This window comes from Solea solea, chromosome 12, assembly GCF_958295425.1.
Source record: "Solea solea chromosome 12, fSolSol10.1, whole genome shotgun sequence".
Classification (NCBI taxonomy): Eukaryota; Metazoa; Chordata; class Actinopteri; order Pleuronectiformes; family Soleidae; genus Solea; species Solea solea.
In genome coordinates, this window is record NC_081145.1 from 14,024,767 (window position 1) to 14,038,942 (window position 14,176).

General features: G+C 40.8%; 1 protein-coding gene across 3 annotated transcripts in view; it reads left to right on the forward strand.

The window, feature by feature from the left end:
- Positions 1–3,477: 3,477 nt before the first annotated feature.
- Positions 3,478–14,176, forward strand: part of c12h15orf39 (chromosome 12 C15orf39 homolog) — a 13,486-nt gene continuing 2,787 nt past the window's right edge. Inside the window, exons 1-3 of one of the 3 annotated variants that reach the window (XM_058646444.1) lie at positions 3,478–3,805; positions 9,864–13,108; positions 13,782–14,176. The exon at positions 13,782–14,176 is cut by the window's right edge and continues 128 nt beyond it. In XM_058646444.1, coding sequence (XP_058502427.1) covers positions 9,961–13,108; positions 13,782–14,107 — 3,474 coding nt within the window. In that variant the 5' untranslated portion in view covers positions 3,478–3,805; positions 9,864–9,960 and the 3' untranslated portion in view covers positions 14,108–14,176. The remainder of the gene's footprint in view (positions 3,806–9,863; positions 13,109–13,781) is intronic. The other 2 variants (XM_058646445.1, XM_058646443.1) reach the window with 2 other exon arrangements.

A 14,176-nucleotide genomic window follows, 5' to 3' on the forward strand; every position in this document is an offset into this window, starting at 1 on the left:
CTGATATTTTCCATTTGCCGGCTCATGCTTTTCATATGTTTCCGCCATGCCGTATTTTATTTTGGTTTATCTTTGTTCCGAATGAATCCAAGGTAAACGGGGGAAATTTGGTTAGCAAATAACCTGGGGGGTTGAGCTGTTGCACTTACAGAACGTGGAGCCGTGTGAGTGGCTCTGCGACTGAAAAGCATGCTTGCTGATGCACCGTTTGTCATGCTGCTATTGGCTGCTGTGAGATTCTGCTAATGAGGCCAGAGGCACATTACATCAGCCACAGCAATGAAGGGAGTGTCACTGTGGCCTTGGCAGCACTGTGGGGCCTGTAGGTGGGTATAATGGGAATTAACACCATGTTCTCACAGCTATAGTCAAATCACCAACTACTGATAGGATAAAGTCAGGAGCAGCGTGAACTGCTTTTCAAGACGAAACATATACTGCCTCTCGGCCAGCAGTTCCCGTTCTTCAAAAATAGTTTGCTTCCGAGAACAATTCTGATCATTGTCCCAAATGCTCTCTATTAATCCTCTTTGCTTTTAGTATTAGCCAAGAAAATCAGAAGATGCCAGATTCATGCTTCACTGTCAATGTCTTTACCTCGTCTCTAACATCAACATTTCTTTAATCGAGTCATCCTATTTCAATCGAGACACCAAAACAACCCACACAAAAGGGGACCATTTATTTCCTATGCTCCATGAAAAAAAAAACTAAAACTAAAAACTGGAAACTAATAGACACCAAGTGCGTGTGAGGCTTTAAAATCGACATCAAAATTTTAATTATTAATTCAGCATACTTTGATACTTTTGTAACGTGCATTTTCTCCCCCGATACTATTCTGCCAAGGTCAGTGCATCTGTGGTGACTGTGCAGAATGAGCTATTTGATTGCATAGGCTAATGAAGTAAGAACATTTACATGAGAAATCTAAGGCAGTCTGGAATTCTGACTGAAGTCATTCAGATAGACAACTGTATTGAGCAAGCACCTTCCACTTTTTCAAGGAAGTTAACAAAGGGGAGACAGAGGTCTGTGCAAAGTGGACTTTCTCCATCATGCTGACTATTGATCTTTTGAATTAAGTCAAATATTAGCCTTTGTGGGTTAGTTATTCTTTATTCGTTGTGTGGAAATCTACACTGATGTGACTGAATTCTTTCATTTTCAACAGCCTTGCCGTACTCCAAACATGCTATCCTGTTCTCTGCGACAATACGTGTGCATATTCAGGTGCATCTCAAGTGTCTGATGCAACTCGCAGTCTCTAGGCTCAACCTCTGGCCTGTGGGAACGTTCGCCGGTGTTTCATCAGAAACCCGAATCCTGAGAGATCAGCTCTGTGTCACCACAACGTGTTTATGGGTGGTAAACACTTTGTGGATTCACTCAGGGGCAAGAAGAAATGAATGAAGTGCATTCGTCTCAGATGAATTACACGTTGTACATTATAAAAAAAAAACACTGAATGGAACATGTTACCTATACAGAAAAAAACCTTTTGGACAACTTGTTTACTTTAAAATGGTTAAAATGATACATGAAAAGGTTGCTACGTGTTATTGTGTGATATTAAACAGAGAAGTTTCACTGTGAATATACATGTTTAGGTTCCCAGGATCCCTTTTCTTTGCTGCATCGTCTGTGCATGTCTAATTTCCGTTCCAGTTTAAAAGAAAATATTGAAACAGCTGACCACATTTAGTGTGTTTAATGCATCAGTGCAACTTTAACTTTGAACATCTGTGTTGCAGTACCCAGTAAGATATATTGTCAGCCCCTTGGTGCCTTGTGTTGGTTAGCCTGAAGCTAAAATGCCATGGTAACTGGAAGTGTGGGAGATGTGAGAGTGCTCAGCGGGGAAAAGTCCCTGCCACCTCTCTTCTGTCAAACCCCCACGATGAGGGTCTCTTCACCTGCGAGGCCACAGGGACTGATGGAAGTCACCAACTTGTCTAGACTAAACTGTAGCGGCCCCGCGAGATGCACAAATTAGACTCCAACTCACAGGTGAAGAGGGACCGGAATGATGCAAGTGCAACAAGAAATGAAGTCACTCAGAGTTAATCAAGTGGAAGAATTCACGTTCATCCAAGATGATGTTGGACTGTCTGTATCTCAGCGTTATGATCCTGCGTCAAAGTGTCAGGTGTCCTGCTGAGTCCAACACTGAAGGCATTGTGTGTGTGTGTGTGTGTGTTTGTGTGTCTGTCAATGTTTAAAAACAAAAACATGTGGGACATAAACGATGAGCGGAGGTTAAAAAGGCAGACTAACTGAAGTAACGTGTGACCTGGTTTTCACTGTGGTCAACCATTAACTACTTTAGTATGAGGCCAACCAATGGTGAGTCTGAATCTATCATCGCTGAACTCTTTCAGAGATGAGCCTCACAGTAGGGTTTTGTTTACATTTTCAGATGATATCATTTATATGTAATCATTTTATTTCATTCACTGCCTCATCTTTAATTCTTTTGATTTGCATTTAATTAAATGTTGTAGAATTGTATTATATGGAAAAATGATCTGTTGAATTCCTTTAGGAAAACCTGAAAGTATATATATATATATATATATATATTTTTTAAGTTCATTTTGAATCGAAACAACATCTGATAACTCCTAATCTCTGACTTTCTCTCTGCCTTATTCATGCAGATGGAGTCAAGACCTGTGAGGCTGTAATGATAATAATAATGATAATAATAATAATAGTTTGACAAACAAATAAAAAACGAGAAAAAGAACAATAAATATAAATGTAAATATAAATAAAGAAATCAAGTAATGAAAACCAGAGATTTAACTTATATATACACTGTAATTTATACATCTATATTTTATAGCCTGTAGCTTATATACAACAGTGTGTACACGGAAAGTTATTAAAGGCATCTGTGTTACATACATAATTCATACTCATGTTAATAGTTTATACTAGGTTTTTTGTGAGATGGTAAATATCTTTGATATTATACTTTATGACAATGTTCAGGCGCATCTCATATGACAAAATGAGTCCTTTTGTGTTGTTTAAGGGAAAAAACTATGCTGCCACTAGAATATCATCATGTTTCTTTCTTTCTTTCACCCTCGTCCATAGTTGAAATGCAGAGGAAGCAAAGGTCTGAGAAGTAAATAATAAAAGTGCTGTGTGGTTCACTACATCCTGGACTGTTTGTGAATGAACATCCTGTATAACAGAGTGAACCAAAATGTTAAACTAATGGCTAAAGTTGGATTATTAAAGGATTATTTTCTTATTTTCAAAGGGGATAGAGAGGAAACCCCCTCCTGGTTTGGGAACACGTTTAAAAAGAAAGAGAGAAGTATTGAAATCAATAACACACACCTGTATCATGTGGACATAGGAAATAACAGGACGTGCGTTCTCTGGTGTTTGCAGAATTGGATGTGCAGCCAATAAAAGAGAAAGTGAGCAGCAGGAAAACAACACATGAGCTGAAGAAAACAAGCTGTGGACAGACAGACAGACAGTCAGAGGGTGTGACTCCGCCTATTGATCAAAGACCATCCTCCTTCCTTTTGTCTTTCCTTCACTTGGTTAACTTCTCCAAAAGCCGCGTGGACTTCGGTCACGCTATTCAAACCTCCTGCCAGGCCTTTTTTTTTTTTCCCCCTGCTGCTCTTCAGTCCGTGGGATTCTGTTACATCCGGCCTGACAAGTCCAGAACCAGGCAGCGGGGCAGGACAGCCCATTTCCCCCCCTGCAGCAGTTCTCACAAGCTGCCTTTCATGGAGTTTTTGTGGAAACCATTAATTGCCATCAGTGCAGCGGCGAGGTAAGAACTTTGTATTTACTGCCGCTGCTGCTGCAGCAGCCGTCACGTGTCCGCATGCGCGACACGTTAGTATCAGATCATGTGTTGCGAAAGAGGGAAAGGAAAGTGGGAAACAAATGGTGGCAAACGTGATGTGAACATGTGGAAATGTTTCATCCATGAATCAGTGCGTCCGGAGCGTTTCCAGCCGCAGTGTGAACTCACTTTTAATTCTTTTTTTTTCTGTGACAGTCGATCACTTGCACTTCATTTGTTCGTCTCACATTGTTCTGTTATCAATGTGTGAAGTTGCACACGGAGACGCATGAAACATGTATGCGCTTTCTCTCTTTACCCCCGCAAATGTGCGTGAGTCCATACACGCAACAAAACCACTTAATTAAATCATTTCTAAAGTTGCAAGTTCCCGTTTTTTTTTTATGTCTGAGCGTGACAATGTTTGAATTGCTCATTTCGAAACAGTTTTTTTCTTTTTCTTACTGTCATGTCACGTGAACTTGTTGACATCTTCTTCTCGACCCTGCTGACTATTTAATCATCCGATTAATGATTGCGAACTTTCACATATGAGCACAGTCATTCCTCTAACACGTGCTTTGGGTTTCTTGTGGACGGTTTGCTTTCGGAAGTCACATCACTTTATCACCCTTACCCTACAGACACACACACACACACACACACACACTCAGAGGTTTGTACAACTATTCTTGTCAGGACTCTCCATTGAGTCCCATTCACTTGGACAGGCCAACTAAAACCTTAAGATCCAGGATGAAATGACAGAGGGGTCAGCATTTGTGATTTAGAAGGAATTGGTTGCACCGGCTCCATCACATTATAGACTGCTACTTCAAAGTTAACTACGTGTAGAGGCGTAAATATTCATGTCAGCCATAGGAATGTGAAGCCTGGAGATTTGTGATTTTGACCTGTGCCAAACCAGGACGACACCAGCTGTCACACTGGTGTCCGCTCATAATATGTGTCCTGCTTTATCGTCTGCCTTCCTATAATCGGGAACATCATTTTCCAAAAAAACGGCATCGCGTTCTGTTGCACAAGATCTGAAACCAGAGATCGAGACCATGAGCTGCTTGGAACAATGTAGAAATAGGCAGATTTTCCCACAGACCTGGATTCAAATGAAGTTCTATTTGGAAACCGCAGAGTTGCTCCCCAATGGATAATTAACGCATTCTTATTTCCTGGTTCACTGTAGGAGGAAACCGTAAGATATACATGTACAGTACGGTCAATGAGCACAGCACTAAATATTATTTTGTGTATGTGAATGACTTTCAGTCCGTTGGAATCGGCTGCACAGCTGTTTGGGACGTCCATTTCTGCTATGTGCACAGTACAACTGTGCAGTCCTAGAGTCGCACATACTTTTGTTGTCCTTAACAGTAAATATAGACACATAAAGCGTCAACAAAGTGGGCAGAATATGCGACTTATGAGAGGGCTTAGCCCCCCCTTATGACCTCTCATCGCACTGGGTCTGCATCTTAACTAGAGCCTTAGAATTGAGGTCTGCCTCGTCAGGACCAGGCTTTGGACCCCATGATGTTTACTGGTCCTGACACGTTCAGTGTTTATACCAGAAAAGGTCACCAAGAGGTAACAGAAAACACACGCACACACACACAGGCACGCACACCGTTTTAACTATTGACTTGTAAACCCTCACTGAGCTGTTTCCTCTTTGCACGCTTGTAAACCACATTCGCTACATGCAGATCAACCACTGCGCTGTACATTTCAGAAACGTGTCAACAGGATGAACTGATAACATCTGGACTGTTAAAGTGAGCTGTCACGACCCTGGATGTAATTGATGCCTTTGTGGGGGTTATACAGTGAGAATTTGAATTTTCAGAAGTTTAGCCTGCAGACATGTCAGAGACTATGACATTATTTAAGTTTCTTGGAGCAGATACAGCTGTTACAGCGGTACTGGCAGATATGGTACCATTAGTGGAGTAAACTGGAGAGGACAGGGAAATTTACTACTTATAAAAAAAAAAAAAGAATTGAAAAAAGAATAGACATGTGGTTTTGTTGTCTGGCTGGTTTGTGCAGAAAGACTTGTGTGACAGAGTTATGAATTAATCAAGTGATGAGGTCATCTTTCTTTCTCCTCCTACGAGCTGTCTGTCAGAAAGATTGTGTGCTGCCTTCAGGTGCCTCTGGGAGAATTAGAATTAGGATATCAAGAAGCAAAGGGTAAATTAAATAAGTAATGTAACTGATTTATTTATTTCTTTTGTGGTTCCATAGTGTTTATAATTTCCGTTCTCTAATTTCTTGAAACAATAACCCGTCATCTTTACAAAATCAGTGAACATCCCCTGTCAGTCTGATATTTAATATAAATGATCTGAAACTGTGGCTCATAACATGCACATTTTAAATGAGCTTATTCAGCCTCCAGCGCTTCCATTATCACTGGCACCACTGCTGCATTTTCTCTCTACTTCTTTTCTAACTAAAGAAACAAGCTTATAGTGATGAGAATCTTATAAATGATTGTGCTAGTGTACCGGGCGAATATGAAGAAATCACCTGAAGTTACTGCGGTATTAAAATGAAGAAATGACTTGCATTACTGCACTATTAATTATGGAATAAGATGGAAAGTACCCAAAAATGTCTTAACAGGAAGAGGGACAGATGACACCTCCTCAGGGGAGGTTATACAACATCATGCAACCAATCAGAGAAGGGTGTAAACACTCTCCTTAGAGTTTTGTAAAATGTTTAAAAAAAAAGGAAAAACAAGATGGCTAGACCCGATTAAAACTGTTAAACGCTAATGGTGGAAAAACCACTATATTGTGATGATATGAACAGGGGCCAGGGGAGGAGCTGGCCCCAACGTGTTTGGCCCACAACGTTTATGTTTCCGTGTACTTCTGTACTCTCACCTTGGTGTTTGATTTTTGGATCCAGAAATAAATGCTTTTTTTGCGGCCTCAACTCTTTATTATTTTCGCAGAGTGAATGTTGCTTGTTTGATAGCTGATGTAACAAGATAGATAACTTAAGTAACTCTTGATGTTGATGTTGCTACATCTGCATTCTTCTGTTATTTGTCAACCATCATGACGTCAAGTTAGTCAGCACTCAGTTTTGTCAGTCCAGATCTGCAAGTCCCGCAGGACCTTGCAGATATATTATTCTGGATCACTTTAGGATGTGACATGTTTCAGTACGAAAGGTACGGTTGATTTTCCATAGTAACAATGGTTCACTTCAACAAAGTCAGGACAGCGTGACGAATGAATGAGGAAACTAAATGGAAAACAGCCACCATTAATTTGATTATGTATTTCTGTGCTTGTCTGCCACGATCAAGGCCCATTGTGTAATTGAAGTAACGCAGACATTTTTAATCTGCAGATCAAACATGAATCTGCAGATATTTTGATCATTTACATAAACAATAAACCAAATAATTCTGCTGTAAAGTAAGTGAGAATCATCGTTTTATTGCAGAATGGTGGGTATTAAAAAGGAGCTATGTTAGAGTGAGGGCTTGTGGTGATAAAACGCAGAATAGATAAGGTCTATGTGCTCACCAGATGAGTTCTACTTTGGTAAAAGTAAAGCTGAACCTTTTCAGTGTGATGGTGATTGGGGGGAAAAATCCATGAAATATGACTTTAGTTATATCACAGTAAGTCCGATTTCACACTGTAAAAGGCTGTTTCAGCACTGTGTCCCATTTTTATTCCAACATTTTTTAAAGGCTCACCAAAGAAGCAATGTATTGTTTCTAGGTTTAACCTGTGATGTAGAGGGAAAGTCTGATTTCACTTTATATCTTGTTGCATCCCATATGACATGGGTTGTGAGTACGGAGAACAGACCTGCCATTATCTCATATTTCATGTGTTCCTTATGACTTCATATCCTCTGCATGTGCATGAACATACTCTTTCTGAACTCATCTGACTGTTTTAAGAACACTGTTCTCGTCGCACGGAGACAGTGGAACCATTATCAATCCACTCCTGTTCACTATATATATGTGTGTATATATATATATATATATATACACATATATGTATATGTGTATATATGTACAGTATATATATGTGTGTATATGTACAGTATATATATGTGTGTATATGTATGTGTATGTGTATATATATATATATATATATGTGTGTATATATATATATATACTGTATGTGTGTATATGTATATATATGTGTATGTATGTATGTATATATATGTACGTATACACATATATGTGTATATATGTGTGTATATATGTGTATATTTATGTATATATGTGTATATATGTATATACTGTATGTATATATGTGTATATATATACATATACATAAGCATACATACGTATAAGACACTGATGTTAATCCTTTCTTTGTTCAATTCCTGTACAAACTCTGTGTGACTCTGTATTGGTCTTGCATTCATCAACAAACCAGAGTAAAAGTTCATATTTCAACCACAGTTGGTTGGAAAGCATATTTGTACAATTTCTTTAATATACATTCCCCTCAGGGTAATTCTTTCTCTACATTTAACCCATCCTATTGTTGGCTTGCGCTGCATGCCTACATTGAGAAGATAAAAAACCCCTAAACTAATTAAAGCTGTAGTGCGTAACTTGTAAATAAGAAAATGAATTCAAACCATTGTCAAATGAGTTCACACAATGTCCACACACTGTGTCTCAGTATTGCTGTTTTTGATGTCTTTATTACTAATTAAGTGTTACTTACTTAAGTGTGTTAAGAGTGTTTTTCCAATAATTAAAACAAGCATTTCAGCTTCTTAAATGTGAATATTTTCTGGTTTATTTGCTGAATATAACAAAGAAATCATTAAAACTGAACGCCTTTTCAACATTTTGTTTCATTTTATGGACCAAACAAGTCGATTAAAACAGATGAATCCCTGTTACCATTACCACACTGCACACAGTGCAATGGGTTTTATGTCACGACTGACAGGAGGCGGATGCACAACAGCTACGACAGTAAAGTGACACAGCAGAAAATGTTGGAATATGGACCTTGTGTCCTTTCAGAAAGCCTCACGTGAGGAGCAGACGAGCCTGACGTTGGCTGAACATGTCATGAGGCGTGCACGAGAAATGTCCTCATGGTCCTGACTCACGCAGATAGCCTCTCAGCTCCTGTCATGTTTTTACCGCTTGAGAAACTAACCTGATTCAGGAGTTGTGAAACAAGACATGGTCCCATAGTTTTGGTCAGTTTAGTAGGGTTGAACTGGAATGTGACTTAGCTTGAGACAACATAACATGGTGCAGTAAAATTGTTTGACATGCGATTATCAAGGGTACACATTACCAACGCTTGTTAGTCATTCTAAAACAAACACGGGCTTGAGAGAGATGTTAATGATAATATTACATGAAGATACTGTAGCGCTTAGCTGTTACTCAGTATTGAAACATCTGGATTTCACCGAACTAGAGAAGAATTAGCACGCACATAATTTAGTCCTGGTGATAAAATTATAAATGTAAATGTTCTCATTACATAATTTGTCATTTTCAATATCTTTTTGGTCTGGAGGACAGGATCCAAGTTATTATTTAGGTTTTTTTATTGTCATTTTATATTAAGATACAACAAAATGTGGTTGAGCAGCAAGTCTCACTCAGCAGCTTTGAGGATGGAAATAAATGATAATTACAAGACAAAGCAAATCATTTGATAAATATTTTTTTTTATTTACAACAATATTATAAGCCATGAGAAAACTTGTATTTCTTTATTCTTGAATATTTCACAGGCTTGGACATGTAGAGGTAATAAAAGGGAAGAAGAAGACTTTTCTTTCCTAGGAGTAAAATAATGCTTAAACTCATCACTGTCATGTCTCTGTCGAGGCTGATTGACTACCTTAAGCTTGTTGTTTCTCATGTTGATGCATTTTTCTGTGACGTATTCAGTGCTGATGTCTTAGGGATGGACCTCTTGCACTAATGTAACATAAACATGGCATATATTATATATATTAATTCCAGTGTGTAATTGTTTTTTTTTTGTATTCCTAGATCTGGGCCTGTGTCAGCGTGCCACCATATTGAAAGTTCCTACATGAAGAACAGCCACTCCATGCAGACTCTCGTTGACCCAGTGTTTTAAAGCAAGATGCCATTATTCGACGGAACGATAACACCTACAGTTCCGCCAAAACCACAAAATATGCAAGATTTCTTGCATAAGCAGGCACTGCAGTACAGCGGGGTATATTTTGCTTATGACCCTAGAAGAAGGGAAGGAGCAGGTTTCCCTGTGCTGGATGGCCGGAATCCTGCGAGTCACCTATCTGGTATGGAGGGACACAACCACATATTTTACAGGCAAGAAAAGAATTCTCCAGAAGAAGAACATTCTCATTCTTCCGTCTGTCATGCTCCAGTAAAACAGGGGTTTGCCTTGTACACTAAAAGTCCTGGGAGCAGTAACGCCACAGCTTCCGCATCAGTGACTGTTGGAGAACCAAAAACTGGAGGTGAGAATTTACCTCCTCCGTCTGAAAACTCCATCTACCTTGCCGTTCCTAAGCCAGTTTATGGACACAGTCCTTGCTGTAATGAAGTGGGCTGTGTGATGGGACGATACAGTGTGGAGCATGGCTCGCTGAGGATACCGAAAAATGTCTACCAGCACGACTGGATGCAGAGTGATGGTCATTACACTGAAAGGCAACCCATTGAGAGAAAGACGCAGGACACGCTGCTGCAGCAGAGAGGTTTACAGTATGAGCACAGTGCTGAACCACTCAAGAGGATCAGTGTGGAAACATACAGTCCGAGTCCGACTAGGACTTTGCCTGCTATGATTGACCCAAACTACAGCGGTTACCCTTGCACCCCAACTCGCACACTGTTAAATTCTTTAAGTGAGCGCAGCCAGCGGTTACAGGCCTCCCCCAGAAGCTACCCCAGTTTATACCCCTCCCATCCTACATATGAGCATATGACCTCAGAGGTTTATCAGGAGCGTTCTCCCATGTCCAAATATGGCCAGCTAACACAGTACCCAGTGTTTTACTACCCCCAGGCAAACGAGGAGCCACAGAACAGCACACAGTGTAAAAGCATTGGCAGTAAGCAGAGAGAAGATGTCCCTGTTATACTTAAACACACAATCTCAAACCCCCGGGAACATTACATAGTGCCTCAGTCACTTCATGGAGAAATTCCTTTGCCTCGATCTGAAACCTTGCCAAATCATTCCTTCTTGCAAGGCTTCGACTATCCATGCTACGCGGTCCCTAGAATTAATTTAAATGCAAGCCAAATCAGAGTGCCCCTTACTAAGCAGCATCCATTTCCCAGTTTTCACAGTAATGGCATAAATGTTTCCCCATCTAGTCAACATCGGGACCATCCCTTGACGTCTGCGGTCAATCTACATAAGGACAAGCCCAACACCAGCCTGCATGTTGAGCAGCCCAATCCCTCCTCACCATTCCTCTGCAGGAATCTGTCCAGTTCAACCAGATGTACAAACCACCCCGGCGTCTCACCACCAAACATAAAAACAAGTCGCTTTTTTCCTTCAATCTCCAGTCTGCTCGTAGACCAGCACGTCTGTCCACCAGGTGGTTTGAACATGAACAGACTGATGGACTATCCCCCCTGTGAATCCCACGTGCCATGGCCAGAACAGCCAAAATATCTTCCTGTTTCCCCGGGAGCATGGCTGCCCCGACCTCCCAGTCAGAGTTCAGATCGCATCCACACAGCTGTGAGTAACGGTGCAAATGTCAGAAAAATAATTTATTCCCCTGCTGTCCCACAAGGAAATAACAACAATAGTCCTATATCCACTTCAGGCACCACTGTTATTAAAGGGTGTTTGAAGAGAAGTGTTTCTCATCCATCACCACCTATCAAAATAAAAGAAGAGAGTAGGGATTTTTGTGAAGTGGACTCGAAGAAACGACAAAAGCTGGAAGTGATGGAGAAGGTCAAAGTAGAAAATAACGCTGCTAAACATCCTATGCCAGTTATTGACAGTGTCTTTAGTTTGGCACAGTACCAAACATACCTGCAAGGCACCAGAATTATATCTGCAGGCCAAGTCCCTCAGAGTACTGGTCAGTCCTCTGAGGATGGTGAAGTCAAAATCAAACCAGAAGTCAAACTGAAAATGCCAGATCGAGATGAAGAGCAGCCTGTTGTCTCTGTAGTTCCCCACGAAACGTGCCCAGATACTCCAATAGAGCAGCCTGTTGTAGAAATCCCTAAACACAAGAATATCAAACTGGAAAAAGTAGATTCGACAGACGCAGATGACGCTGCAGACTCTCTTGTGAGTCAGCAGGAGTACAGTAAAGTCATCATCAAACAAGAGCCCGAAGAGGCTGATTTATATGATGGTGAACACATGCTGGTGATAGAAAAATGTGAAGCAGATGAGCCTGAATACAAAGCCTCTTATACAGATGAAAAAAAGACTTCAGATGAGGCTAAACCTGTTGAGTTGACCACACCGATGCACTCGTCTTCTGACACATACACACCGCATGAGCAGGCGGCCACCCTTCAATCCACACCCAGTACTCCAATGCAAGTATCTGAGAGCAACGTAGATTTCAAAAACGTTCCTCCCCAGTACTTAAAACTGACCGCGGTCAGAATCCTTCTCCCTGACATTAAATATTCCAGTCCAGCTCCTCCACCAGAGAAGTCACCAGTGCAGCCAACAGCCGATGGCGCACCAAAACTAGAGCTCCAAACGCCGGCCCGCAAGCACTTCCTCGAGTTGCACAATTCCCTGTGCAAGCTAGTGTCTAAATCTGTGTCGGCCTCTTCAGAGCAGGAGCTGAAAGCCTGGTTGTCTCAGTTGCAACTGACTGATCCTACATCTCCGTCAACCAAAGTCCAGAAGGTGTCATGTTTGCTGGGGGTAAACGCCAGAGAAAAGTGGCTCAATGAGGAGATGACGACGGCCCTTCATAAGGTCCTCGAGAGGCTGCGAGAGTACACCAGCCAGAAGCGCTGTCCTTTCCCACACGTCATGAGAGCGGGAGCCGTGTTTCTCCCCATGCTGGTGATGAAGGAGCTGCTGTTTCCGGTGGTCCAGGGCACTTTCATCGACCAGGTCCTGCACGAGCACAAAGTGGAGCTGCGTCCCACGACGCTGTCCGAAGAGAAGATCCTCATCCAGCTTCACAAGCGGGCCTGTTCCTCCCGGCTCAGGAGACTGATGTCCCTCAAACACTTGCCCGATATCTACGCCGACGTGGTCAACCTTTTGTATCACGCCTGCGTTTGCAAACATCTCGGTGAGTGCACGTTCATTTCAGAGTGACGGAGGTGATGCGATGACTTGTGCGTTGAATGTTGTCCTTGCAAAGGAAGGAAGACACTGACGTTGCAGCGATCGAACATTATTTCTTTTGAATATTGATGACAGTTTTCTGAAATGACGTTGCCGTGTGACAGTGCCATGGCATTGTGTCTCTCTAGGTACTGTCACCACACAAATTAGATGTGTTACCAGCAATGGTTGTGCTAATTACCCCTCGTGGGACATAGAGGACACAGTGAAGCAAACAAATGTTCTTCAAGAGACAGGAAATGGATGGATAATTTAGGGTCACTCTGAACATCCCTGCTGTTTCTAGTGCAAAATAAGCACAGTTTAATTGGTAAAAATCTAAATGTAAGTCAGTGAGAAGTGTTATTTATGATGGATAACAAGACACAATGAATGAATGTTGTCACTATTGCATATATGCATATCCTTATGTTAAAAGATATGATGTAAACATCATGACTGTTTTCCTTGTAGATTTCTGGAAATCCCCTTTTAGTTGATGATGTGATTCTTTTGGGTTTTATTATAAACAAATTCTCTTTTTTTTCAGTATTATTAGTCACATTTTCTGTATTTTGACACCTACCCTTTTTTTGAAACTTTACTTCTTCAATATAAAATCCATTTATTTTTTACAGAACCAACTTCACCAGATGTCCAAAAGAGAGTCCAGGTATATTTGTTTTTTTATGTTGTCCCTCAGTCTCACTATTCTTTGCTTTTTTTCCCTCTGATTAGAAAGCAGAAGAGTCTCTTCGTGCTAATTTTCAGTTTCGAATCACAAAACAAGTTGCATGATTACATTTATGCTTCATGGGTGCTGGGCTGCAGAAAAATTGAAAAGGCTGGCTGTTGGATCACAGTGCTAGAGGAAGGAAGTGACAGCTGGCAGCACACAGGAATTAGACTGTTAAAACAGTTAAATGTCCGTGTTTGTTTAAAGGACAATGATGGTGAAATCTAATGAAAATTAGATGCACTTGATTATATTCAAGTGCATATTTGTGGCACAAATCATGCGTTTCCTATTTCT